The sequence below is a fragment of the Heterocephalus glaber genome, unplaced genomic scaffold (assembly GCF_053883595.1).
Source record: "Heterocephalus glaber isolate CG9 unplaced genomic scaffold, H.glaber_assembly_v1.0 deba00000122, whole genome shotgun sequence".
Taxonomy (NCBI): Eukaryota; Metazoa; Chordata; class Mammalia; order Rodentia; family Bathyergidae; genus Heterocephalus; species Heterocephalus glaber.
In genome coordinates, this window is record NW_028258138.1 from 73,260,132 (window position 1) to 73,287,382 (window position 27,251).

Here is a 27,251-nt window from a genome sequence, read left to right on the forward strand (position 1 = left end):
TTTCTTTTGACTGGTGAATTGAGACCATTAACATTGATGGTTATAACTGAAATGTATTGACTTGTCATTGCCATGGCTTTTTCTTTTAGTTGGGTTCTCCCCCTTTACATTTAATTTCTTGTCATGCCCAATGGGTTCATTCTGCTTTGCTTCCTGGGGTTGTGATCCTCAATGTCTGTTCCTAGGATATTGTGTAAAATTCTTTGGAGTGCCTGTTTGGTATTCTCAAAGCTCCTAAGGTGCTCTTTGTCATGAAAGTATCTTATTTCTCCATCCATTTTCAAAGATAGTTTTGCAGGGTACATCAATCTGGGTTGGAGGCTGTTTTCTTTGAGGGCTTGGAATATGTCACTCCAAGCTCTTCTTGCCTTGATGGTTTGTGTTGAGAAGTCTGCTGTGATTCTGATGGGCTTTCCTTTGTATGTGATTTGTTTCTTTTCTCTCACTGCTTGTAGAACTTTGTTCTTCTGTTGAGTTTCTGGAATCTTAACAATTATATGCCTATGTGTAGATTTTTTTTGATCAAGGCTATTTGGAGTCCTATATGCCTCACTTATCTGTATGTCAAGCTCTATTTCCCCTGCTTGGGAAGTTTTCTGCCATTATTTCTGTGAAGAGATTTTTTTATGTCATCTGCACTCTCTCCTGTTTCTTCATTGAGTCCAATCAGTCTTATGTTATTCCTCTTTGCATCATCTAGCAGCTGCTGGATTGATTTCTCATGTTCCCTTACAATTTTGCAGCAATTTTTCTTTTCCTGGTCACTAATTGCAATCTTATCTTGTATATCTAAAATTCTGTCCTCACATTGGCTCATTCTGCTGTGTAGACTTTCAATGGAGTTTTTCATCTCCTGGAAATCTATTTGCATCTGTTTTATGGATTCCGTTTGTTTCCTGTGTTGGGATTCCATCATGTTCTCAAGATCCTCTCTAGATTTATTAATCATGTCCTGCACTAGGGGCACAATTTCTCCTGTTATCTGAGAAATTATTTCTGATTTCGTTTTTTCCAGATCCCCTTTTTTGCCAGTTCAGTGGGTCCAGGTGGTTGAGTATCAGATTGTTCTATCTCATTTCCCTTTGGGGTTGCTGTAGGTGATCTGGAAGTCTGGTTTTGAGACTTATTTACGTGTTTTCTCATTTCAACTGTCGGGGAGGGCTGTTGGCACCTGCACGGATTACCTCCTCTGAGCTGGGAGAGGTGGGACAGGGGCTGGGAGCAGCGGTAGGGATGGTGGCCCAAAAGCCCTTTCCTGTGGGCTGGGAGCAGCGGGAGGGATGGTGGCTGGGAAGCCCCTTCCTCTGGACCAGGAACAGTGGGACGGCGGCTCAGAAGCCCCTACCTCTGGGCTGGGAGCAGCAGGAGGGATGGTGGCCCAGAAGCCCCTTCCTTTGGGCCAGGAGCGGTGTGACAGAAGGTGGCCCAAAAGCCCTATCCTCTGGGCTGGGAGCAGTGGGAGGGATGGTGCCCGGGAAGCCTCTTCCTTTGGACCAGGAACAGTGGGACGGCAGCTCAGAAGCCCCTACCTCTGGGCCGGGAGCAGTGGGACTCAGTACCGTGGTCTGGTGGTCTGGTGTCCTCTTCATCTTTGTAGTGTGGAACCAGGTGGCTGTACAGAGGAGTGGGGGTGGGGGTCCAGTGGATTGTTGCCGGGGCGCAGGCTGATTCTGTGTGTTCTGCTCGACTCGGGACCTCGGTAGTGCATGTGCAGACCTGCCTGTCTGCAGCGGGCTGATTCGGCGTCTTCTGCGCGACTCGGGACCTCGGTAGGGCATGTGCAGGCAGACCTGCCTGCCAGCAGTGGGCTGATTCTGCGTGTTCCGCGCGACTCGCCTTTTTATTTGTATTTTGAGACAACATCTGCTATGTAGTTCAGGGCCTTGAACTAACTTTGCAGCCCAGGCTTGACTTGAACTCAAAGCAGTCCTTCTGCCTTAGCTTCCTGAGTGCTGGGATTAAAGTCGTGGACCACCATGCCTGGCTTTAACACACATACCCTGAGTCCTATATACCTGTGACCATGCTAAGCACTGAGGTGGACGTATTTCCTGCTCTGAAGGATGAAGATAGGAAAGTGCAGCTGTAGAACAGAGTGATGAGTGTTATACAGAAGCCCTGCACTTGGTGCTAGAAGCTCAGAGGAAGATCACCTAGCACAGATTTTCATGGTGAAGTGGAGCTTCCCAGAGATGCAGCATCAACGCTAGAACCTGAGGGATGTGAGAGAGGAAGCCAAACATGGTGGGCAGAAGGAAGAATGAAAAAGACAGAGCACTTTGGAGAAGCAGCCCAGAAAAGAGAGAGAACTGAAAAGTCCAGAGTGGCTTAGATCTGATGAGAGTAGAGCTGGGGTGATGGAAACAGAAGCCAGCGCTTGCAGTTCTTCTAAGCAGGGCTGAAGGGTAGGCAAGTATCACACTCTGAAGTTTGTCAGATTCACATGATGAGATTTACATTTAAAAATAGGCTTTGGAGGGGATAAAACTGAAAGCAAGATCAGTGGCAGTACAGAAAGCATCTAACCCTCTGTGGTTATTGCATTAATCAACTTTTCATTGCCTGGACCTAACAACACAACCTGAAGAAAGAAAGATTTAATTTGACTCTCTGCTTCAAAGGATTGAGGGAATTGCTAGCTGGAGCTTCAAGGCAGGAGCTTCAAGGCAGGAGCATCGTGGCAGAAGGGACTGGGGAAACAAAACTGCTCACTTCATGGTGCCAGGAAGTAGAGTACAGGAGAAAGGCACCAGAGAGACACACCCAGAAATATGCCTTACTAATCTCCTAGGTCGCTCCCCAGCCAACCAAGTTGACAATCAAGATTAACAATCACAAGTATACAACTCATTCCTTTTTAAAAAACTGAAATGTAGGGCCGGGGATTTAGCTCAGTGGTTCTGGCACCTGCCTTGCAAGCGCAAGGTCCCGAGTTCGATCTTGGCACCAAAAAAAAAAAAAATTGAAATGTAAAAATAAATAGAAATTAAAACAGGTGAAACATAAGTTTTAAATTATATTTTGGTAATATCTTTCATTTTATTGAAAACCTAAGCAGTGATCCTGTCTTAAATGACCGGGTTTTAGGCACTGCAAGGCATGTATTAATGCTTTATGTCTCTCTGGCTTATGCCTCTCATGGAGTCAAGCAGAGCCCTTCCTCACCACTTCCTAGTTACAGTAGACCATCCAGTTATGACTGACCTGACATATGAACAACTTGGGTTACAACCAGAATTTTAGTTTTATCTTAGAGCAAAGTCTTGAATTTTGACCCGAATGCTGGCCACTTGTGCTTCCAGATGGTCTCAGACACAGATTTAACCCATAAAAGAGTTCTGGAAGGAACATTACAGCATCCTTTCCCGTGTAGGGTTGAGAAATCCTGGGCCAATCTAGGGACACTGATATCTGCCTGTGTACAGGAGAGACTTTGAAGGCTGTGTAGAGGAGCCTGAGCCTTCAATTGACCAACTTAAGTTACAACCAGCCCTCTGGAACAAATTGAGTTCATAAGTCAAGGGTCCACTGTACTTCTCCCCCCCCCGCCCCCGCCTCGGTACCAGGGATGGAACTCAGAACCTTGCGCTTGCCAGGCAGGTGCTGGCACCACTGAGCTAAATCCCCAGCCCTCCACTCTACTTCTTTAGTGCTTTCACACTGAAACCACAGGCGAGTCTGGCAGTCTGCCTTTCTGAAACAGTCCTATAATTCCTTAGTCCATTAAAAATACTTTTGCTAGAATTGTTGCCTTAAAAGGTTAAAGACTCTTAAATTATTCCAGACAAAGGTACTTTATGAAAAGTAAACTACAGACCAATATCTCTTATGAGTGTAGACACAAAAGTCATCAGCAAAACACTAGCAAACCAAATCCAGAAACATAACAAGGATGATAGTCCATGACCAAATACAGTTCATTCTAGTAATACAAGATTGGTTTGACCCTCAAAACTCAATTATAGAATAAAGAGGGAAAATAGGTGGTCCTATTAAGAGATAAATGTAAAGCATTTGACAGAACCTGTACCCTTTCAAAATGAAAACAGTCAACAAACTAGAAATAGATAGGCATTTCCTCAACCTAGTTAAAAAACCATACAGGTAACATCATATTTAATTGTCAAAGTCTGACATGAACAAAACAAGATTGTCCACTCTTACCACATCTATTTAACATTGCGTTGGAGGGTCTAGCTGGTGTCATGGGCAAGAAAAAAGAAATAAAAAGTATCAAGATTTTAAATAAAGAATGGAAAACATCCCTACTGAAAATTATATGATCTTGAATATAAAAAATTCTCTAGAATTTTAGAATTCTAGAATTCTAGAATTCTATAACTGTTAGATATAAAAGATGAGTTCAGCAAGGTTTTAAAATACAGTATGTAAGCCAGGTGTGGTGGTGCACACCTATAATCCCAGCACTCAGGAGGCTGAGGCAGGAGGATCACTGAGAGTTCGAAGCCAGCCTGGGCTATCTAGTGAGTTCGGGCCAGCTTGAACTACAAAGGAAGACCCTACCTCAAAAAACAAAAAAAAGTAAAAATTTATTTTTGTACATTGGCAAGGAATAATCCAAATATGAAATTAGAGAGACAATTTAGAACAGCATCAAAAAATACAATATTTAACAAACAAAATGTAAATTTAACAAATGAAGTGTAAAATTCTGAAGACTACAAAACACTATTGAAAGAAATTAAAAGCCTAAAAAATAGGGCTGGGGATTTAGCTCAGTGGTTCCGGTGCCTGCCTCGAAAGCGCAAGGTCCCGAGTTCGATCCCTGGTACAAAAAGCCTAAAAAATAGACAGGCTATGTTCATGGGTTGGAAATTTTAACATTGTAAAGATATTCCCAAATTTTTCTACAAATTAGTGTAATCCTATGAAAATCCCAGCTGCCTTTGTTGTAGAAAATAACAAGCCATCCTAAAATTTGTACAAAAATGTGAGATCCAGGAATAGCCAAACAATCCCAGAAAACTCTGAAATTATGGTGATAGTTGCACAGTTGTATAAATGTACTAAAAACCAATGGGTTATGCGTATTAAAATGTATGAGTTATGTTATATAAATTATATGTCATGAAGCTGCTCACAAAAATACCTATAGAAAGAAGGTCAAAAAATATGAACAAGGCAATCACAGAGGAAATACAAATGTCCAACAAGTGTATGGAAGATGTGCATTTATCAGTGTTACTAATAATTAAAAGAACTGTAAATTTAAAAAATTCATTAACTTCATGCTGCTCAGATTAACAAAGAACACAGAGATTGAGAACACACAAAAGAATGTTAACAATCTTGTCTTTCAGATTTAGAAATCTAGGGCTGAGGATTTAGCTCAGTGGCACCATGCCTGCCTCTCAAGCACAAGGTCCTGAGTTCGATCCCCAGTACCAAAAAACCCCCAGAAATCTATAAATTTCCAGTTGCCTCAGTGAATTACCTATGCTTGTGTCTTACAAGAGTATTGTTCCATTTGCTGAGAATAGAGTCCTAGAATTATCCAACAGACAATTCTGGTTGGTTCTTTACTTTCTTGTCTTCCTTTCCCTCCTATAGAAATCACTAAATCAAATCCCTTTATTGGCCCAGAAAGAGTTAAAGGTTTCACCCAAATTGCAATATACTGTAGTTAACAGCACAGACATTACTGTACTCCAAGTTTCCTGACTTTGCTGTTACTGTTATGCTTCTCTACTAAATTGGGTACAGTTAACAAAAGCTGTCACGACAAGTACCAGCACTGTGGAGGGAAGGATGGAGAATCCTAGAAACTTTCCCATCTGTAATGGAGCGAAACTCAGATGGTTTGGAAGTTCGTTTTATTTCTGATTGTTTAATATATATTATATATTATCTAGTACTTTTGTGTCTCTTGGTTTCTTACTTTGAATGCTTTCTTGTCTTGTTAACTGTCTTGTACAGTCTGTAAATTGAATCTGTCCTCCATATGCATCAGAAATCTTACTGATTAAACTTTCTACCTAGTCTTAGCAATTTTCTTTCATATTCTTTCTTTCTAAGTTCCATACTTATTAGACAGTCATGCTAGACCTGTTTCACAATCTCTTTTGCAGTAAGGTACTGTTGGGTTTTAATGTGCTTTTTCCATTTAGTTTACTCCCTCAATCTTTTTGTCCAGGTAGTAAACAGTACCATGCTTCTTTAGTTATAGTGTGACATCTTACCTGAGGCCTGCTGAAATTCTGTCTGTATGTATTCATCTTTCTTACTAGTCTGAAAGAAAGGCTCACCAGGAACTATATTTTGCTTGATGCTCAGTAAATATTTGTTAAATAAATACTTGAAATACTGAACTTTTCTTGTTACCAATTAAGACTACTTATTTTTTTCTTTCAGAATTTGGAGTTGTCTGCTTAATATTCTCTGCAACACTAGCTTATTTCCCACCCCGGCCTCCTCTTCCTCCCAGTGTTGCTGCAGCTAGCCAGCGGCTAAGCTACCGGCGCAGCTTTTGCAGATTATTGAGGTAAATATATTTAGGGTCACTGAGTGTTTTTGACTTCAGTATAACTCGTGTGTGTGTGTGTGTACTGAACCTAGGGCATTTGCACTGAGCTACATCCTCAGCCTTTTATTTTTAATTTTGAGACAGAGTCTCACTAAATTGCTCAGGCTAGGCTGGAACTCCCATCCTCCTACCTCAGCCTCCTAGAATGCCAGGATTACAGACATGCATCCCTAGATTAATTTCATATTTTTAAAAGATAATTTGAAATAGTAATTTTTTAGAAACCATTAGTTGATAAAATACTAGTTAAATACTTTTATTACCTGTCAGAAATCTTATCTTTAAAAATCACCCAAAATGGCGCAAGGACCCGAGTTCGATTCCCGATACCAAAAAAAAAAAAATCACCCAAAACAAAATCACTGTAATTTTTGCCTTATTTTCATATCATCTATACTATCAAACTTTTACTTTCCTTAAATAATTTCTTTTATAAAGAAACTTTTATCAAACAGTAGTGTCTGTGAAGTTATGGGGTTTTTTATATTCATTATTTTTTTCCTAATAAGTAGATTACTTTATTCATTATGTATTTGTTAATGCATACTAAATAATCAGGTGCTATTCAGTATGTGAATAAGATAAATATTGTTCTCACATCACCTAGAATTATCTCATGTACCATCAGTAGATTCATACTTTGAGGAACTTTAATGTATTACTTTGTTGGTTTAACTTAATTTAACTGTAGTTCAATCTACCCTCAAAGGCTCAAATGCCCCAGTACTAAATCTCATTCTTTGGAGGTATAGAGAACATCACTGTTGATTATGATTGGCTACTTGAATTTACCTTTTGAATATTTTTTCCCAGGTGTAATGAGTTTTTATTGATTCATTTGTAGCTGTGTCTAGTTAGTTCTTTATTTGCTTGTCTGTCTTTCCCCCAAGATGGTAAATTGCTTTTAGCAAAGAGCTGTCTTTGTATCTTCTTTTTCTTTTTTTCTTTTTGGTACCAGGGATCAAACTTGGGTCCTTGCACTTACAAGGCAGGCAGCGGAACCACTGAGCTAAATCCCCGGCCCTGTATCTTCTATAGTAATACTATCCAATAGGAATATAATTCAAGCCACATAATTTTCTAGTAGCCTCATTAGCAAGAGTAAAAGGAAACAAGTTAAATTAATTTTAGTAGCATATTTTATTCAACCCAGTATAGCTAGACTATTATTAACATGTGATTAAAATTAAAAATTATTGAGACATTTAACATTCTTATATTTGTATAAAAAATCTTTGATATCTAGCATGTATTTTACCTCTACAGCGCATCTCACTTTAGACACTAAATTTTCATTGGAAATAGTTGATATGTATTTAGAGTTCATTAAATTTAGTTTAAAAGTATTAATTAGTTTAAAAGCATTAATTAATTAGTTAAAAACTAGTTAAAAAGTATTCATTGAGCAATGTTTCCTATATTGTACTAAAATAAAATAAGTCATTGCATTTTCAAATTTTGAATTAACAGACCTTTGATATTATAGCAAAGGTCTTACATTCTACAGGTAGCTGTCTGGAGCTTAATTGAACATCTGTCACTTTTATAAAATGTAATGTTTAGTCTTTTCTTCATAATTAAAAAAATTCTTAGCTAAATTAACTTATTTTACCATTTCTTCATCTAAAAATGGTTTTCTCTTGTGAAAAAATCTAAACCATCTTATACCTGGCCAAAGCCATAAATTCAGATCTGTCTGTTAAAAAAATATTTTAGAGGGCTGGGGATTTAGCTCATTGGTGCCCTCTCCTGCTTTGTAAGCTCAAGGTCCCAAGTTCAAACCCTGGTACCAAAAAAAAAAAAAAAAAAATTTAGAATGTTTGTTGGATGTTTTATTTTTTTGACCGTTGAGTAGAAACTTCACGTAAAACACACCATGTATTTGCTGAAAACTTCTCATACCACTACCGAATGTAGTGAAAAAGATTTTCACAGCAAACATTTCACTGCTCTGCTGCAGCAATTTCCTGATGCTGTTCATTGTGAGATTTACGGCATGCCTTTCTCCATCCCAATCTCTTATTTTCTTTCTACATGGAATATTCAAATGAGCATATTAGGATGCTGTATCAGTGTGGAGAAGAAAATAATTAGAACTGAATCAGTCTGTTGTCACCAGGAAGATCAGTGATAGTGATAACCCTAGAAAACCACCCAGAGTATAGACAGCTGGTAAAGTGAGACAGTTCTACCAAAAAACAAAAATTGTTTAATGGAAAGGTACTGGCTTTCTGTTGCTTCTGTTTAAATTAGTTCAGATGAGATAAAATTTAAAAATCAGTTCCTCAATTGCATTGGCCACATTTCACTTGCTGTATAATATTACTTTTCAAATTTCAGTTCACAGCAAGCTAATTAAGTGGGTTGAATCCAAACTTTTACAAACATAATGGGATGCAATAAAGTAGGATAGAAAATATTATTGTATAACATGTATCAAGGATACTTTTTTGTGAGACTGTTGTTTCAGTATAAATAAATACATATATGTATGGGTCGGTCACAAAGTAAAAATAAATTTCTGATTCAGTGGTTGAAAATCACTTCTGTACAGTGCCTAGTATATTGTCTTCCACATAATAAAGAAAAATTGTAACTAACTTGAATTTTGATCAGGTACACATTTGTAATACAATAGTTTAAAATGATAATTTTAAAAAATGTTATTTAGCTAAGTTTTTCCCCATGCAAAACCAGCAGCAGAAGTGAGATATCAGTAGGTGAAGCTAAAGAAGTAGATTGACACCATATTATGCCACGTTAATAATTTTGAACTATTCTCTCTGAAAGAGGAGCTATTAAAGGTTTTTAAGCTAAGGAGTTATGTACAAAATTGTTCTGACAGGAAAGAACAGTAACTTTAAATTATACCCTATGGTATATCCTATATATACTTCTGATTACCTGAGAATCAAGACCTTCATTCTGTTTGAACCATAAAGTGTAAGATCTTCATTCTCTATGAAAAGCCTTTTCACCAATACCTAACATCCTTTTGTCTCTTCCGTGCCTGTATGTGCAGTTCGCACCATTGCCAGCCCCACCCTTGGGCTCTCTAGTGGAGTTCTTTGGGCCTGTCTTTCCCTACCTCCAGCCTACAATAAAATCTGCTCTGGTCTTTCAGAGAGCTCCTGAAATCATCACTTCTTGGATCAATCAGGATAATGACCTCTAAATTCTAATTCCATTGTCTGAGGAAAAAAACCATCATTGTTTATGCACCATGGTTTCACCATAATTATATTACTGTCCATGTGATTTCCTTCTCAAAATGTGCTTTGAACCTTTGTAACCAAGGTAAACATTGCTCTGCCTTTCTGAGGATAGTGATTTTTCATTTTGCCTTGTAGACTGCAAGATAAGAGTAGTTGAACATGTTGCTTACTTTGGGGCAAATGAACACATTTATTCATTCTTTTGTTCATATTTCCTGTTCCTCTCCCTGCTGCCATTTTTCAGATGCCTTTAATGTGTGTCTCTTTATCTCTGTGCTTTTGAAATATATATATAGTTTTGCATTTTCTGTTTATCTAAATGATGGCATGTCATTCTTCATAAAAATAACATGCATTTTTCATATATAATAATTTATAATCTATATTTTTTTGTATTAAATTCTTTTATTGGTACATTGTAGGTATACAACACAATTACATTTCTCATTGGGAATTGTACCTTTACATAATGCATCTTGGTTCTTATTTTTTCCCCATTCCTAGCCCTCCCTTCACGCCCTCCACCCTTCCCTATTTACAAAGACTTTATTTCCATTTTTTCCATTTCTCATCATTTTTCCTTTCCCTTCTTTCCTTTCCCCTGCCCCTCCCACTACCCCTACCCCTTTGGACCTTTTCTTCCTATTTCGCATTATCTATTATTCATTCTAATCATTGGTACATTTTAGGTATACAATATAATGACATTCATCATTGGAAATTTGCACCTTTACATAGTCTCTCTTAGTTCTTATTTTTCACCCTTGCCCAGCCCTCCCTTCAACCCCTCCATTCAGCCCTATTTACAAAGATTTTGTTCCTATTTTTCCATTTTCTCATATTAATCCCATTCCCTTCTATCCTTTCCCCAGCCCTCCGACTTCCTTCCCCTTTGCCCCTTTTCTTCCTATTTCACATTACCTATTATACATTTAGTCCTTATTTACACTTTCAGTTTCTCACACCAGAGAAACTATTCGGTATTTATTCATGTGTGTCCTGTTTATTTCACTTCAGAGTATCGCCTCAATGTGCATCCACTTAGCTATACATGTCTCTAATTTCTCATTTCTTATGGCTGAGTAGTACTCCATTTTATAAAAAACCCACATTTTCTTGATCCAGTCTCCAGTTGATGGGCATTTGGGCTGTTTCCAAGTTTTAGCTATTACAAACTGTGCTGCTATCAACATGGGTGCACATATATCACTGTGGTATGATTCTTTTAATTCTTTGGGGAAGATACCCAGTGGGGGAATAGCTGGTTCAAATGGGACTTCCAGTCCTAGTTCTTTGAGGTATCTCCATACTGATTTCCACAGTGCTTGCACCAGTCTACACTCCCACCAGCAGTGGAGCAGGGTTCCTCTTTCCCCACAGCCCCGCCAGCATTTGTTATTGGTGGATTTCATGATAGCCATTCTTTCTGGAGTGAAGTGGAATCTCAGCGTTGTTTTCATTTGCATCTCTCGAATGACCAGTGATGTTGAACATTTTCTCATGTGTTTATTTGCTATTTCTACTTCTTTGTGTGAGAAATGTCTGTTCATTTCAGATGCCCATTTTCGGATTGGGTCTTTAAATTTGGGAGGTCTGATCTTTTTAAGTTCTTTATAGATTCGAGATAGTAGACCTTTGTCTGAGGATCAGCAGGTGAAAATTTTTTCCCACGTTGTGGGTTGTCTCTTCACATTGCTGTTGGTTTCTCTTGCTGTGCAGAAGCTTTTTAATAAGAAGAGATCCCATTTGTTGATTGTTTGTGCTAGTTCATGGGCACCTGAGGTTTTGTTCATAAAATCTTTTCCTACACCGATGTCTTCGAGGGTTCTACCTAACCTCTGTTCCAACTGGTTCAGAGTTTCTATTTTAATATTTAGATCTTTAATCCGTTTTGATTTTAGTTTAGTGCATGGTGAGAGATATAGGTCTAGTTTTAATCTTTGGCAAGTTGAAGCCCAATTTTTCCAGCACCATTTATTAAAGAGGCTATCTTTCCTCCAGTGAGGGTGTTTGGCTCCTTTATCAAAGATGAGATGGCTGAGTGTGTCTGGCATTGTTTCTGCATCTTCTAATCTGTTCCACTGGTCCTCAAGTCTGTTTCTTTGCCAGTACCATGCTGTTTTTATCACAGTAGCTTTGTAGTATAGTTGCAGGTCGGGGATTGTGATACTCCCTGCCATGTCTCTGTTACCTAGAATTGCTTTTGCTATTCTGGGTCTCTTCTTGCTCCAAATGAATTTTTGGATTGTTTTCTCGAGGTCTATGAAGTATGCTGCTGGGATGTCAATTGGAATTGCATTAAATCTATATAGCAGTTTTAGAAGTATGGCCATTTTCACTATATTAATCCTTCCTACCCAGGAGCAGGGGATGTCTGTCCATTTTCTGATACCATCTTCAATCTCTCTTTTCAGAATGCCATAGTTTTCAGAGAAGAGGTCTTTGATTTCTTTCATTAGGTTGATTCCTAGGTTTTCAGTTTTTTGGATGCTATTGTGAAAGGAATTATTTGTCCTATTTCTCTCTCAGTGAGTCTGTCATTGGTGTAGAGGAATGCTATTGATTTTTGTGTGTTGACCTTGTAACCAGCTACTTGACTGAATTTGGTTATTAAGTCTAGAAGACTTTTGGTGGAGTTCTTGGGGTCTTCTATATAGAGTATCATGTCATCTGCAAAGAATGACAATTTGACTTCTTCATTTCCTATCTTTATTCCTTTTATTTCTTTCTCTTGTCTAATTGCTGTGGCTAATGTTTCCAGAACTATATTGAACAAGAGTGGTGATAGTGGACATCCTTGTCTTGTTCCTGATTTGAGTGTGAAGGATTTCAGTTTTTGACCATTTAGTATGATATTGGCTTTTGGTTTTTCATAGATGGCTTCTATCAGTTTGAGGTAGAGACCATCTATTCCAATTTTTGTAGGGTTTTTATCATAAATGCATGTTGGATTTTGTCAAATGCTTTTTCTGTGTCTATGGAGGTAATCATATGGTTTTTGTCCTTTGCTCTATTGATATAGTGTATTACATTAATTGATTTTCGTATATTGAACCATCCCTGCATCCCTGGGATGAATCCCACTTGATCAGGGTGTATGATCTTCTTGGTGATCTTCTGCATATAATCTATATTATATATAGTATCTTGAACACTTGGTTTGCTTTTTTGTTGTTGTTGTTGTTACTGGAAATTGAACTCAGGGCCTTGGTCTTGCCAGGCAGGCACTGTGCCTCTGAGCTACATCCCCAGTTCTTGAACACTTTTTTACAGAGTGTTATGTGTTTTTTTTTAAAACTTTCTATTTTGGAATGTTAAAATAATATACAAGCTTGAGAATAGTATAATGCCCCCATATCCCCATAACCCAGTGTCAACAGGTATTGTTGAGCAGCCAACCTTGTTTCATCTTTGCTCCACCCACGTCCTACTTTCTTATATTATAAAACACATCCCAGAGGACAGATCATTTCTTCCAGAAATATTTCATTATATACAATATATGTTAAAATATAAGGACTCTTTTGAAACATTATAGTACTATTATCTTACCTAAAAACTTCTCTAACAATAATTTGTCAATACCAAATCAGTGTTTGAATTTCCTATTGTCTCATAAATTTTTCAACAGTTTGTTTGAATTATGATCTAAATTAGGTCCACACACTGCATTTGGCTCAAATGCTTTATAGTCTATGGAATTCTTTTCATTCTTTCTTTCTTTTCATTCTACTTTTTGGTACCAGGGATCGAACTTGGGTTCTTGTGCTTGCGAGGCAGGCGGCGGAACCACTGAGCTAAATCCCCGGCCCTCTGCTTTATTTATTGAGGAACCAGCTCTTTTATCCCCAAGGTCTGGATTTTGTTGATGGTCTCTTTGCATAGTTTGATAAATTATTCTTTCATTTGTGCTTAATATAAACAGAGAGATCTATGTTCTAACTTGGTTTTTCATTTTGTGTTTGTTTTTGTTTTATGAGACTACTCCATCTGTGAGACTGCCGTTTCCTATCAGGAGGGATATGGTCTCTGGAGAGCTCTCCTTTTGTGATGTTGTTACTGTTTTCAAGATCACCTCTTTTGTTCTGTGTACACCTAATTCTTTGTACACAAAGTATTAATCTATCATATTTTATCTGTCTCTCCCCATTGTGTACCCAGATTGCCTCCAATTCATAGTTGTCAAAAACACCTCTAGGGTGACACCCTCATATGTATCACCATAAATCCAAGAATTTCCTAGGGAAATAGACACTGCAATAGGATTGCTAGGTGATAATATAGCTTAAGTTTAATTTGCCAGTTATTGCCAGATTGCACTCAAAAATGCCCACTCGACTTGCCATTTTCTCATCTTTCCAATCTTTGCCAGTCTAATAATGGGTATAAACTAATATATATTTATTTAATTTGCATTTGTGATTATTAATTGGTTTTAGAGACTCAATATTTGACTATGAGCTTTATAAGTTTCATCAACTGTAAAATTCCTGTTCATAGCTTCGGCTCATTTCTTTTTTTTTTCTGATTTATTTTTTAAAATTAATTTTATTGGTACATTTCCCATATACAATATGACATTCATCATTGGTATTTGCACCTTTACATAATCTCTCTTGGTTCTTATTTTTCCCCCTTCCCCTGCCCTCCCTTCAACCCCTTCATCCCTTCCTTTTAACAAAGACTTTGTTTACATTTTTCCATTTTCTCATATTAATTCCATTCCCTTCTTTCTTTTCCCTTACCCCTCCCACTTCCCCTTCCCCTTTGCCCCTCTTCTTCCTATTTCACGTTGTCTATTATACCTTTTAGTCCTTATTTACACTTTCAGTTTCTCACACTAGAGAAACTATTCAGTATTTACACATGTGTGTCCTATTTATTTCCCTTAAGAGTATTGACTCAATGTGCATCCATTTAGCTACAAATGTCTAATTTCTCATTTTTTATGGCTGAGTACTACTCTATTTTATTTTTTTAAAAACACATCTTCTTTTTTCAGTCTCCAATTGATGGGCAATTGGGCTGCTTCCCAGTTATAGCTATTACAAATTGTGCTGCTAACATGTGTGCACATACATCACTGTGGTGTGATTCTTTTAATTCTTTGGGGAAGGTACCCAGTGGGGGAGTAGCTGGGTCAAATGGGACTTCCAGTCCTAGTTCTTTGAGGTATCTCCATACTGATTTCCACACTGGTTGCACCAGTGGACACTCCTTCCGACAGTGGAGCAGTGTTCCTCTTTTCCTACAGCCCCGCCAGCATTTGTTATTGGTTGATTTCTTGATAGCAGCCATTCTTTCTGGGGTGAGGTAGAATCTCAGCATTGTTTTCATTTGCATTTCTCGAATGACCAGTGATGTTGAACATTTTTTCATGTGTTTATTGGCTGTTTCTACTTCTTTGTCTGAGAAATGTCTGTTCATTTCAGATGCCCATTTTTGAATTGAGTCTTTAAATTTGGGAGGTCTAATTTCTTTTTTTTTTTTGGTACGGGGGATCAAACTCGGGACCTTGCGCTTGCAAGGCAGGCGCCGGATCCACTGAGCTAAATCACCACCAAATTTATTAAGTTCTTTATAGGTTCTAGATAGTAGATCTTTGTCTGAGGAACAGCAGGTGAAAATTTTTCAACCCACATTGTGGGTTGTCTCTTCACACTATTGGTGGTTTCTCTTGCTGTGCAGAAGCTTTTTAGTAAGAAAGAAGAGATCCCACTTGTTGATTGTTTGACTAGTTCATGGGCAACTGAGGTTTTGTTCATAAAATCTTTTCCTACACCAATGTCTTCAAGACTTCTACCTAACCTCTGTTCCAGCTGGTTCAGCGTTTCTGTTTTAATATTTAGATCTTTAATCCATTTTGATTTTAGTTTAGTGCATGGTGAGAGATATAGGTCTAGTTTTAGTCTTTGGCAAGTTGAAACCAAATTTTTCCAGCACCATTTATTACAGAGGCTATCTTTCCTCCAGTGAGGGTGTTTGGCTCCTTTATCGAAGATGAGGTAGCTGTGTCTGGAGTTGTTTCTGCATCTTCTAATCTGTTCCACTGGTCCTCCGGTCTGTTTCTTTGCCAGTACCATACTGTTTTTATCACAGTACCTTGTAGTATACTTTCAAGGTGGGGGTTGTAATACCCCCTGCCATGTCTCTGTTACCTAGAATTGTTTTTGCTATTCCGGGTCTCTTTTTGTTCCAAATGAATTTTTGGATTGTTTTCTCAAGGTTGGTGAAGTATGCTGGTGGGATTTTAATTGGGATTGCATTGAATCTATATAGCAGTTTTGGAAGTATGGCCATTTTCACTATGGTGATTCTTCCTACCCAGGAGCAAGGGATGTCTTTCCATTTTCTGATATCATCTTCAGTCTCTCTTTTCAGAGTGCTATAGTTTTCAGAGAAGAGGTCTTTGATTTCTTTTGTTAGGTTGATTCCTAGATACTTCAGTTTTTTGGATGCTATTGTGAAAGGAATTGTTTGGCCTGTTTCTCTCTCAGTGAGTCTGTTGTTCGTGTAGAGGACAGCTATTGATTTTTGTGTGTTGATCTTATATCCAGTACTTTACTGAATTTGGTTATTAAGTCCAGAAGACTTTTGGTGGAGTGCTTGGGGTCTTCTATATAGAGTATCATGTCATCTGCAAATAATGACAGTTTGACTTCTTCATTGCCTATCTTTATTCCTTTTATTTCTTTCTCTTGTCTCATTGCTGTGGCTAATGTTTCCAAGACTATATTGAATAGGAGTTGTGATAGTGGACATCCTTGTCTTGTTCCTGATTGTAGTGTGGATTTCAGTTTTTGACCATTTAGTATGATATTGGCGGTTGGTTTTTCATAGATGGCTTTTATCAGATTGAGGTAGAGACCTTCTATTCCAATTTTTTTAGGGTTTTTATCATAAATGCATGTTGGATTTTGTCAAATGTTTTTTCTGCATCTATTGAGATGATCACATGGTTTTTTTCCTTGGCTCTGTTGGTATAGTGTATTAATTACATTTATTGATTTTCGTATATTGAACCATCCCTGCATCCCTGGGATGAATCCCACTTGGTCAGGGTATATGATCTTCTTGATGATCTTCTGCATTCTATTTGCCAGTATCTTATTAAGGATTTTTGCATCTATGTTCATTAGTGTGATTGGCCTATAGTTCTCTTTTTTTTTTTTTTTTTTTTGTTAAATTCTTTTATTGGTTCATTGTAGGTATACAACACAATTACATTTCTCATTGGGAACTGGACCTTTACATAATACATCTTGGTTCTTATTTTTTCCCCATTCCTAGCCCTCCCTTCACCCCCTCCACCCTTCCCTGTTTACAAAGACTTTATTTCCATTTTTTCCATTTCTCATCATTTTTCCTTTCCCTTCTTTCCTTTCCCCTGCCCCTCCCACTACCCCTACCCCTTTGGATCTTTTCTTCCTATTTTACATTATCGATTATTCATTCTAATCATTGGTACATTTTAGTTATACAATATAATGACACTCATCATTGGAAATTTGCACCTTTACATAATCTCTCTTGGTTCTTATTTTTCACCCTTGTCCAGCCCTCCCTTCAACCCCTCCATTCCTCCCTATTTACAAAGATTTTGTTCCTATTTTTCCATTTTCTCATATTAATCCCATTCCCTTCTATCCTTTCCCCTAGCCCTCCCACTTCCTTCCCCTTTGCCCCGTTTCTTCCTATTTCACATTACCTATTATACATTTAGTCCTTATTTACACTTTCAGTTTCTCACACCAGAGAAACTATTTGGTATTTATACATGTGTGTCCTATTTATTTCACTTCAGAGTATCACCTCAATGTGCATGCACTTAGCTGTAAATGTCTCTAATTTCTCATTTTTTATGGCTGAGTAGTACTCCATTTTATAAACCACATTTTCTTGATCCAGTCTCCAGTTGATGGGCATTTGGGGTGTTTCCAAGTTTTAGCTATTACAAACTGTGCTGCTATCAACATGGGCACACATATATCACTGTGGTATGATTCTTTTAATTCTTTGGGGAAGATACCCAGTGAGGGAATAGTGGGGTCAAATGGGACTTCCAGTCCTAGTTCTTTGAGGTATCTCCATACTGATTTCCACAGTGCTTGCACCAGTCTACACTCCCACCAGCAGTGGAGCAGGGTTCCTCTTTCCCCACAGCCCCACCAGCATTTGTTATTGGTTGATTTCATGAGAGCAGCCATTCTTTCTGGAGTGAGGTGGAATCTCAGCGTTGTTTTCATTTGCATCTCTCAAATGGCCAGTGATGTTGAACATTTTTTCATGTATTTATTTGCCATTTCTCCTTCTTTGTGTGAGAAATGTCTGTTCATTTCAGATGCCCATTTTTGGATTGGGTCTTTAAATTTGGGAGGTCTGATCTTTTTAAGTTCTTTATAGATTTGAGATAGTAGACCTTTGTCTGAGGAACAGCAGGTGAAGATTTTTTCCCACGTTGTGGGTTGTCTCTTCACACTGCTGGTGGTTTCTCTTGCTGTGCAGAAGCCTTTTAATAAGAAGAGATCCCATTTGTTGATTGTTTGTGCTAGTTCACAGGCAACTGAGGTTTTGTTCATAGAATCTTTTCCTACAGCGATGTCTTCAAGAGTTCTACCTAACCTCTGTTCCAGCTGGTTCAGAGTTTCTATTTTAATATTTAGATCTTTAATCCATTTCGATTTTAGTTTAGTGCATTGGCCTATAGTTCTCTTTTTTGGTTGGGCCTTTCTCTGCTTTGGGGATCAAGGTGATGTTTGCTTCAAGGAATGAATTCAGGAGTATTGCTTCCCTTTCAATTTCATTGAAGAGTTTAAACAGTAATGGGAGTAGTTCCTTTCTAAAGGTCTTGTAGAATTGAGCAGTGAAGCCATCAGGATGTGGGCTTTTCTTAGTTGGTAAAGTTTTAATTACATTTTTAATTTCTTTGATTGACATTGGGTTGTTTAGAATTTTTAAGTCTTCTTTGTTCAACTTTGGTAATTCATATGTATCTAGGAGTCTGTCCATTTCTTCTGTATTTTCCATGTTATTGGCATATAGATTCTCAAAATAGGCATTGATGATCTTCTGGATTTCTGCTGGGTCTATTGTAATTTCACCCTTTTCATTCCTAATTGCATGGATTTGGGCCTTTTCTTTCCTTTTTCTGAGAAGGTTGGCTAAGGGTTTGTCAATTTTGTTTATTTTTTTGAAGAACCAGCATTGATTTCTGCTCTGATCTTTATAATTTCCTCCCTTGTATGAGCTTTGGGTTTGTCCTCTTCTTTTTCTAGAAGCTTGAGTTTGAGCATCAGGTTTTTTAATTGCGTTCATTCTGTTTTCCTAATATGAGTATTCACTGCTATGAATTTCCTTCATAAGACTGCTTTTATTGTGTCCCATAGATTCCAATATGTTGTATTGTTATTGTCATTTAATTGTAGGAACTGTCTGATTTCTTCTTTAATTTCCTCTGCGACCATTGGTTATTCAGAAGTCTGTTGTTTAATTTCCATGTGTTTATAAAATTCTTGCGGTTTCTTTTGCTGTTCATCTCCAGTTTCATCACTGTTGATCTCCAATTATGGTCTGATAATATACAGAGAATAACTTCAATTCCTTTGCATTTACTTAAACATGTTCAGTGTGCGAGTATGTGGTCCCTTTTGGAGAATGACCCATGTGCAGTTGAAAAGTATGTGTATTCTGATTTTGTGGGGTGGAACACTCTGTAAGCATCTGTTAAGTTCATTTGTTCAGGAGTTTAGTTGAATTCTAATATTTTGTTGCTTATTTTTTGTCTAGTTGATCTATCTACTTGTGACAGTGGGATATTAAAGTCTCCCACTACTATTGTATTAAGTGCATATTTGATTTTTCATATCCATTAGTATTTGTTTTATGTAGTTGGGCCCACTAGTGTTTGGTGCATATATGTTTATAATTGTCATCTCTTCCTCTTGGATTGTTCCCTTTACAAGGATATAGTGTCCTTTTTTGTCTCTCTTAATCAGTGTTGGTTTGAAATCTACTTGATCTGCAAAGGTGATAGCTACTCCTTTTTTTCAGGTTCCTGTTGCATGGAGTATTGTTTTCCACCATTTCATTTTCAATCTATGAGTTTCTTTTTGAATTGTGTTTCTTGTATGCAGAATATTGTTGGATTTTGCTTCTTGACCCATTCTGCCAGTCTGTTTCTTTTGATTGGTGAATTCAGACCATTAACGTTGATGGTTATAACTGAAACGTATTGACTTGTCATTGCCATGACTTTTTCTTTTCGTTGGGTGCTCCCCCTTTACATTTAATTTCTTGTCATGCCAGATGGGTTCATTCTGCTTTGCTTCCTGGGGTTGTGATCCTCAATGTCTGTTCCTAGGATATTGTGTAAAATTCTTTGGAGTGCCTGTTTGGTATTCTCAAAGCTCCTAAGGTGCTCTTTGTCATGAAAGTATCTTATTTCTCCATCCATTTTGAAAGATAGTTTTGCAGGGTCCATCAATCTGGGTTGGAGGCTGTTTTCTTTGAGGGCTTGGAATATGTCACTCCAAGCTCTTCTTGCCTTGATGGTTTGTGTTGAGAAGTCTGCTGTGATTCTGATGGGCTTTCCTTTGTATGTGATTTGTTTCTTTTCTCTCACTGCTTGTAGAACTTTGTTCTTCTGTTGAGTTTCTGGAATCTTAACAATTATATGCCTATGTGTAGATTTTTTTTGATCAAGGCTATTTGGAGTCCTATATGCCTCACTTATCTGTATGTCAAGCTCTTTTCCCCTGCTTGGGAAGTTTTCTGTCATTACTTCTGTGAACAGGTTTTTTTGTTTGTTTGTTTGTTTTGGTACTAGGGATGGAACTCGGTTCCTTGCGCTTGCAAGGCAGGCAGCAGAACCACTGAGCTAAATCCCCGGCCCGTGAACAGTTTGTTTTTGGCATCTACACTGTCTCCTCTTTCTTCATTGACTCCGATCAGTCTTACGTTATTCTTCTTTGCATTGTCTAGCAGCTGCTGGATTGATTTCTCATGGTCCCTTACTATTTTAAAGAAATTTTTCTTTTCCTGGTCACTAATTGCAATCTTATCTTCTATATCTGAAATTCTGTCCTCACATTAGCTCATTCTGCTGTTTAAACTTTCAATGGAGTTTTTAATGTCCTGGAAATCTGTTTGCATCTGTTTAACAGATTCCATTTGTTTCCTAGGTTGAGATTCCATCATATTCCTCAGCTCCTCTATTTTTTTAATCTGTGTCCTCTTTAGATTTAGTAATTATGTCTTGGACTATGGGCAAAATCTCTGCTGTTATCTGAGAAATTATTTCTCATTTCATTTTTTCTAGGTCCTCTTTCATTGCCAGTGCAGGGAGTCCAGGTGGTTGAATATCGGATTGTTCCATTTCATTTCCCTTTGGGGTTGCTTTAGGTGATTTGGAAGTCTGTTTTTGAGACTTGTTTAAGTGCCTTCTCATTTCAACGGGGTGGTAGTGGGTGAAGTGTGCTGCTGGCACCTGCAGGGCTCATCTCCTTTGCACTGGGGGCAGCTCTCTGATTTATTGTTTTATTGAGCTTCAAATTTACAATTTAGTTTTGTTTTGTTTATTTTTTGAAACAGGGTCTTATTTTGTAGTGCAGGCTGGCCTGGAACTTGAGACAGTCCTCCTGCCTGAGTCTCCCAAGTGCTGGGATTATTATAAGCATGTACCACCATAATCGGCTAAAATCTTAAGATTCAAATAATTATGACATTAAAATGTTCTGCTCATTTTTTTTTTTTTTTGGTACCGGGGATCGAACTCAGGACCTTGTGCTTGTGAGGCAGGCGCCAGAACCACTGAGCTAAATCCCCAGCCCCTTCTGCTCATTTTTTAATGGTAGTTTTTCAGGTTTTTTTCTTCTTTAGTTTCTTTTTCTTAATGATTTATATATTTTAAACATAAGTGTCCTGTTGATTTTTTTTTGTAGGTTTTTTTTTTTTTTTTTGGTACCTGGGCTTGAACTCAGGACCTTGCACTTGCCAGGCAGGCATAGCACCACTGAGCTACATCCCCCGCCCATGTCTTGTTGAGTCTTTACACTTCAAGTATCTACTTGCAATGTGCCATCTGCCTAATAATTTTTCCTTGGGTTCCTTAATTGTTAACTTTTTGCTTTTATCTTTCACATCTAAGTTTTCATTCCACCTAGAGTGCACCTTAACATATGATGTTAAGTAGTGAATGTAGGAGTGTTTTTCCTCATAAAGTGAGCTAGCACCATTTATTAAACATCCTTAGCACTTTGATTTTCAGTGCCATCTTTATTATGTATTGAATTTCTGTGTCTTAGCTCTCTCTTCTCCATTGTTCTTTTTGTTCTTGAGCTAATACCACACTGTTTTTTATTACTCTGGCCATGCAGTTTCTCTTAATATCTGGTAGGACAAGGACTTTCTCCTTCATCCTTTTTAAAGGATGACTTAACTTTTTAATACTTTTATTCTTCCATATATATTTTGGAGCATATTTCTTGCATTTTTAGGAAAAATAATACTGGGATTATGATTGTGATTACATTGAATTTATAGATTAATTTGCAGTGAAGGGACAGCATAGACTGTCTCTGCATGTATTTGGATTTCCTTTGTTCCCTTAATTAAATGAAAAGTTGCGCTTTTTTTCCATAGAATTCCAGTGCCTTCCTAATTCTTAGATACTTTATAGTTTTTTTTTCCTTTTTTATTTTTTTTTTCTGTACTGGGAATTGAACTCAGGACCTTGGGCTTGCCAGGCAGGTACAGCACTGCTGAGTTACATCCCTCGTCCTACTTTATAGTTTTTTAAAGCTATTTTGAGTAGTAACTTTTCCCATTATATTTTTGCCAGTACCATGCTGTTTTTATCACAGTAGCTTTGTAGTATAGTTTCAAGTTGGGGATTGTAATACCCCCTGCCATGTCTCTGTTTTAGAATTGCTTTTGCCATTCTAGGTCTCTTCTGGTTCCAAATGAATTTTTGGATTGTTTTCTCTAGTTCTGTGAAGTATATTGTTAGAATTTCAATTGGAATTGCATTAAATCTATATAGTAGTTTTGGAAGTATGGCCATTTTCATTATATTGGTTCTTCCTACCCAAGAGCAAGGGATGCCTTTCCATTTTCTTATATCCTCTTCGATCTCTTTTTTTAGAGTGCTGTAGTTTTCAGTGTAGAGGTCTTTTGCTTCTTTTGTTAGATTGATTCTTAGATATTTCATTTGGATGCTATTGTAAAAGGAATTGTTTCCCTAATTTCTCTCTCAATGTTATTTGCGTACAAGAAGGCGATTGATTTTTGAGTGTTGACCTTGTATCCAGCTACTCTGCTGAATCTGTCATTTAAGTCTAGAAGTCTTTCAGCTGAGTTTTTTGGGTCTTCTATGTAAAGTATCATATCGTCAGCAAATAATGACAGTTTAACTTCTTCCTTTCCTATCTTTATTCCTTTTATTTCTTTCTCTTTTCTAATTGCTGTGGCTAATGTTTCCAGAACTACATTGAACAGGAGTGGTGATAGTGGGCATCCTTGTCTTGTTCCTGATTTTAGTGTGAAACCACATGCCAAATATTAAAACTAGACCCATGTCTCTCCATGCACTGAACTAAAATCAAAATAGATCAAAGATATACATATTAAAATAGAAACACTAAATTTGCTGGAAGAAAGAATAGGTGGAACTCCTGAAGACATAAGTGTAGGCAAAGACTTTATGAACAAAACCCCAATCATACAGGAAATATTACAAAGAACAACTGGGATCTCATCTTATTAAAACTTTATTTAAAAACTTTTACACAGCAAAAGAAATCACCAACAGAGTAGGAAAAAATTTTGCCAGCTGTTGCTCAGAAAAAAGACTGATATCTAGACCATATAAAGAACTGAAAAAACCAAATCCCCCAAATTTAAAGACCCAATCCAAATATGGGCACCTGAGATGAATACACACTTCTCAGATGAAGATGTACAACTGGCAAATAAATATGAAAAAATATTCAACATCACTAGTCATTTGAGAGATGCAAATTAAAACAACGCTCAGATTCTGTCTCACTCCGGAAAGAATGGGTGATATCATGAAATCAACCAATAACAAATGCTGGTGAGGGTGTGGGGAAAAAGGAACCCTTATCCACTGTTGGTGGTAATGTAGACTGGTGCAACCACTGTGGAAATCAGTGTAGAGATTCCTTAGAAAACAAGCCTGGAGGTTCCATTTGACTCAGCTATCCCCTTCTCAGTATCTCCCTGAAAGAATTAAAAGCATCATACCACAGTGATATATGCACACCCATGTTAGTAGCAGCACAGTTTGTGATAGCTAAATCTTGGAAACAACACAAATTCCCATCAACCAATGAATGGATAAAGAAGATGTGAGGTTTTTGTATATGATGGAGTACTACTTAGCCATAAAGAATGAGAAACTTGAGACATTTATAGCTAAATGGATACACCTAAAGACCATACTCTTAAGTGAGATAAATCAGACACACACGTGTAAATATCACATTGTTTCTCTGGTGAGAAACTGAAAGTGCAAATATATAATAGATATTGCAAAATGGGAAGAAAGTGTTCAGATGGGAAGGGGCACAACAGAAGGTGGAGAGGGAAAGGAAGGAAGGGAAAAGAAAAAAATGAGAAAAGAAAGATAAAATGGAAACAAAGCTCTTGAAGAAAGGTAGAAGGTAGGAGAGGGGAATGGGAAAAAATATGAATCAAGATATATCCTCTATATTCAATATAATGAATGTGATCATTGTGGATATATCAGTTGTACCAATAAACTTAATTAATGATAAAAAATAAACTGAACTTATTGACTACTCATTGTATAAAATAATGCTGATAAGTAAACAAAATATAATACAGTAAACATTGGCAATTTTAAGCAATATCAGAAAAAGATTATTCTTATACAAATAAAAAATTGAAAGGAACTTAAATATTTTAACAAACTGAAAAATATTGTTTCTGATTCTAGTATTTCCAATTTCATTTTTCATGAATAACAGTTTAAATTCTAGATTGTTAATTTGTAATAATGTTTTTCCTTACTTCCCTCTTATAGCAATTTGAGATTTTTGATGATTGCTTTAGCATATGCTATACCACTTGGTGTGTTTGCTGGCTGGTCTGGAGTTCTCGACTTAATTTTAACACCAGTGCATGTCAGTCAAGTAAGTATTTTATTTATTTGCTATAGGTATTTTGGCTCATTTAATTTGTAAATAATGGTTATATATTCTTGGTTTAGCTTGAAAGACTGGGTAGAACATTGTTCTAAATCATTGTTGCAAGAGCAAGATTCTTATGGAGCAGTTAAAAACTTGATAACAGAGCTGGGCATTGTGGCACACGCCTGTAATCCCTATACTTGGGAAGCTGAGGTAGGAGTATCACCATGCGTTCAAGTCAGCCTGGGTTACATAGTGAACCTGAACTACATTTTTTTTTAAATTTGATAACAGACATGATTTTATAATTCTTTTGGTACTATTAATAATGATGCTAATAAATAGAAGATGGAAAATATTCGTTTTGTTGACCACATCATTTATTTTCAAACTTCTTAAAGAAGTTTGACACCATCATCAAATATATTACTCTTCCTACATCTAATTTCTTACTTTTTCTCTGATCTCAGAAAAAGGATATCTTCTTTAAAAACAACCATTTCACCATGCTTGGTACCATCCGTTCCTTATCTTTGCTTTCATGTAGGATGATAGGAAGGGTAGACAAAGATTTAGGGGTAGGTGGGAGGAATCTCCTGGTATAACAGGAGATTCCATTGTATGAGTACATGGTTTGTCTATTCTTCATGTGATGAACCATTGGATTATTTTGACTGACACAAACAGTGGTGTGTGAACACTTTCATACCTGTTTCTTATGCCTCCCTTAGAATCTCCATTGGATATATATCAGGGAATGGAATTGCTGGTTATTAGTGTCTTCCTACCTTGATGGATGAGGCCAAGTGTGTCCAAAGCAGTTCCATTCATTTACAAATCTACCAGCAGTACATGCAGTTTCTCGCTGTTCCACATCATGACCAGCACTTGGTCATGTGATAATGTTATTTTTTTTTAATTGTAGATATTTATGGCTATGCATTTCTATGTTGGTATAGTGATATCAGTCCCTACAGATGTATTATATTTTACTGATACATAAACAAAAGAGCTGTGGAGAAGAAAGATCCCCAGAAGATTGTGTGGGGGCCCCAGTAATTTCTGGCTGATAAATCAGCCCATTTATCATATTTATATCAGGGCAAAGCTGCTAGAGGCTTTACCTGGAAGACTGCCTTGGGGTTAACAGCAGAAGAAAGACAGTAAGAGGTCAAGCAGTGTCTTGGCGTTCTGGCCCAGCTAATATGGTACTACCTCATTAACACTTGACTAAATCCTTAGCTCCTGCTAAGACAATGGGAAAGCCAAACTGTAGAATCAGGGACCATGCCCTGGGTAGAGTAAGTCCTACTCTAATTAGACCCACCACAAACGAAGCCTAAATCAAGCTCTGCAAAACTCTGCAGAGGAGACAATGTGGAGCATGATCCCTCTGAGTGAGAGGGGTAGAGAAATACCTTGATTTCAACTCATCTACTCTAATAAAGCACAAAGCCACCCTGTGCAATCAAATTCAGAATGATCAGCTAGCAATCAAACTGCCTACTAGAACAGTCAGCCATTTTAGAGAAAGATAAAAGAATCCAGAATCTCCACATTTATCATCCACAACATACAAAATACAGTTTTAGAAAAAACACACTAGACATGGAAGAAAATCAGGAAAGTGTGACCCATATTTAAGAAAGAAAAAGAGGAATCAGCAGAAACCAGCTCTTAGTCTAGATGTTGGATTTAGCAGACTGTAATACAAAAAAAGATTTTTAAAGATGTATGTGCTTTAAATTTGTGAGTATATCTCTCTGTGTTATCTTATACAACTGCATTGTCCAGTATAGGAGCTTCTAGCTACATGTGACTGTTCGATTTGAAATTTAAATCAATTGAAATGAAATAAAAGTAAAAATTTTCTTCCTTAGAAGAAAAATTTTCTTCCTGCACTAAATCCAACCTGTCATGGTATATTACACATTTTATATATCACTGGATTAGTTTACTCATTTTTTGCAATTGAATTCATGAATGAAAGTGGTGTAATTTTTCTTTCTTGTCCTATCCTTGTTAATTTTAGTAGCCAGGTTTTACTGGTCTTAAAGAGGATTTGGAGAAATATTCCCTCCTTTTCTATTATGAGACAGTTTGTGTGAGATTGGTGGTTTTGATCTTTTGTTTTTCCTAAATATTTGATGGAATTCCCTGCTTAAGCTATCTAGTTTTTTTAATTAAAAGATTTCAAATTTAGATTCAATTTCTTTAATAGTTACAAAATTATTCCAGTTTCACATTTATTGTCAGTTTTGGTAAGTTGTGCATTTCTATAATATGTCTATCTCATTTTCAAATTTATTGGCAAAAAGTTCT

General features: G+C 37.2%; 1 protein-coding gene across 1 annotated transcript in view; it reads left to right on the forward strand.

Moving 5' to 3' along the window:
• Slc49a4 (solute carrier family 49 member 4) overlaps window positions 1–27,251 on the forward strand; it is a 117,072-nt gene that overhangs the window by 40,334 nt on the left and 49,487 nt on the right. The window contains exons 4-5 of the mRNA XM_004873611.4: window positions 6,373–6,502; window positions 24,824–24,932. Coding sequence (XP_004873668.1) covers window positions 6,373–6,502; window positions 24,824–24,932 — 239 coding nt within the window. The remainder of the gene's footprint in view (window positions 1–6,372; window positions 6,503–24,823; window positions 24,933–27,251) is intronic.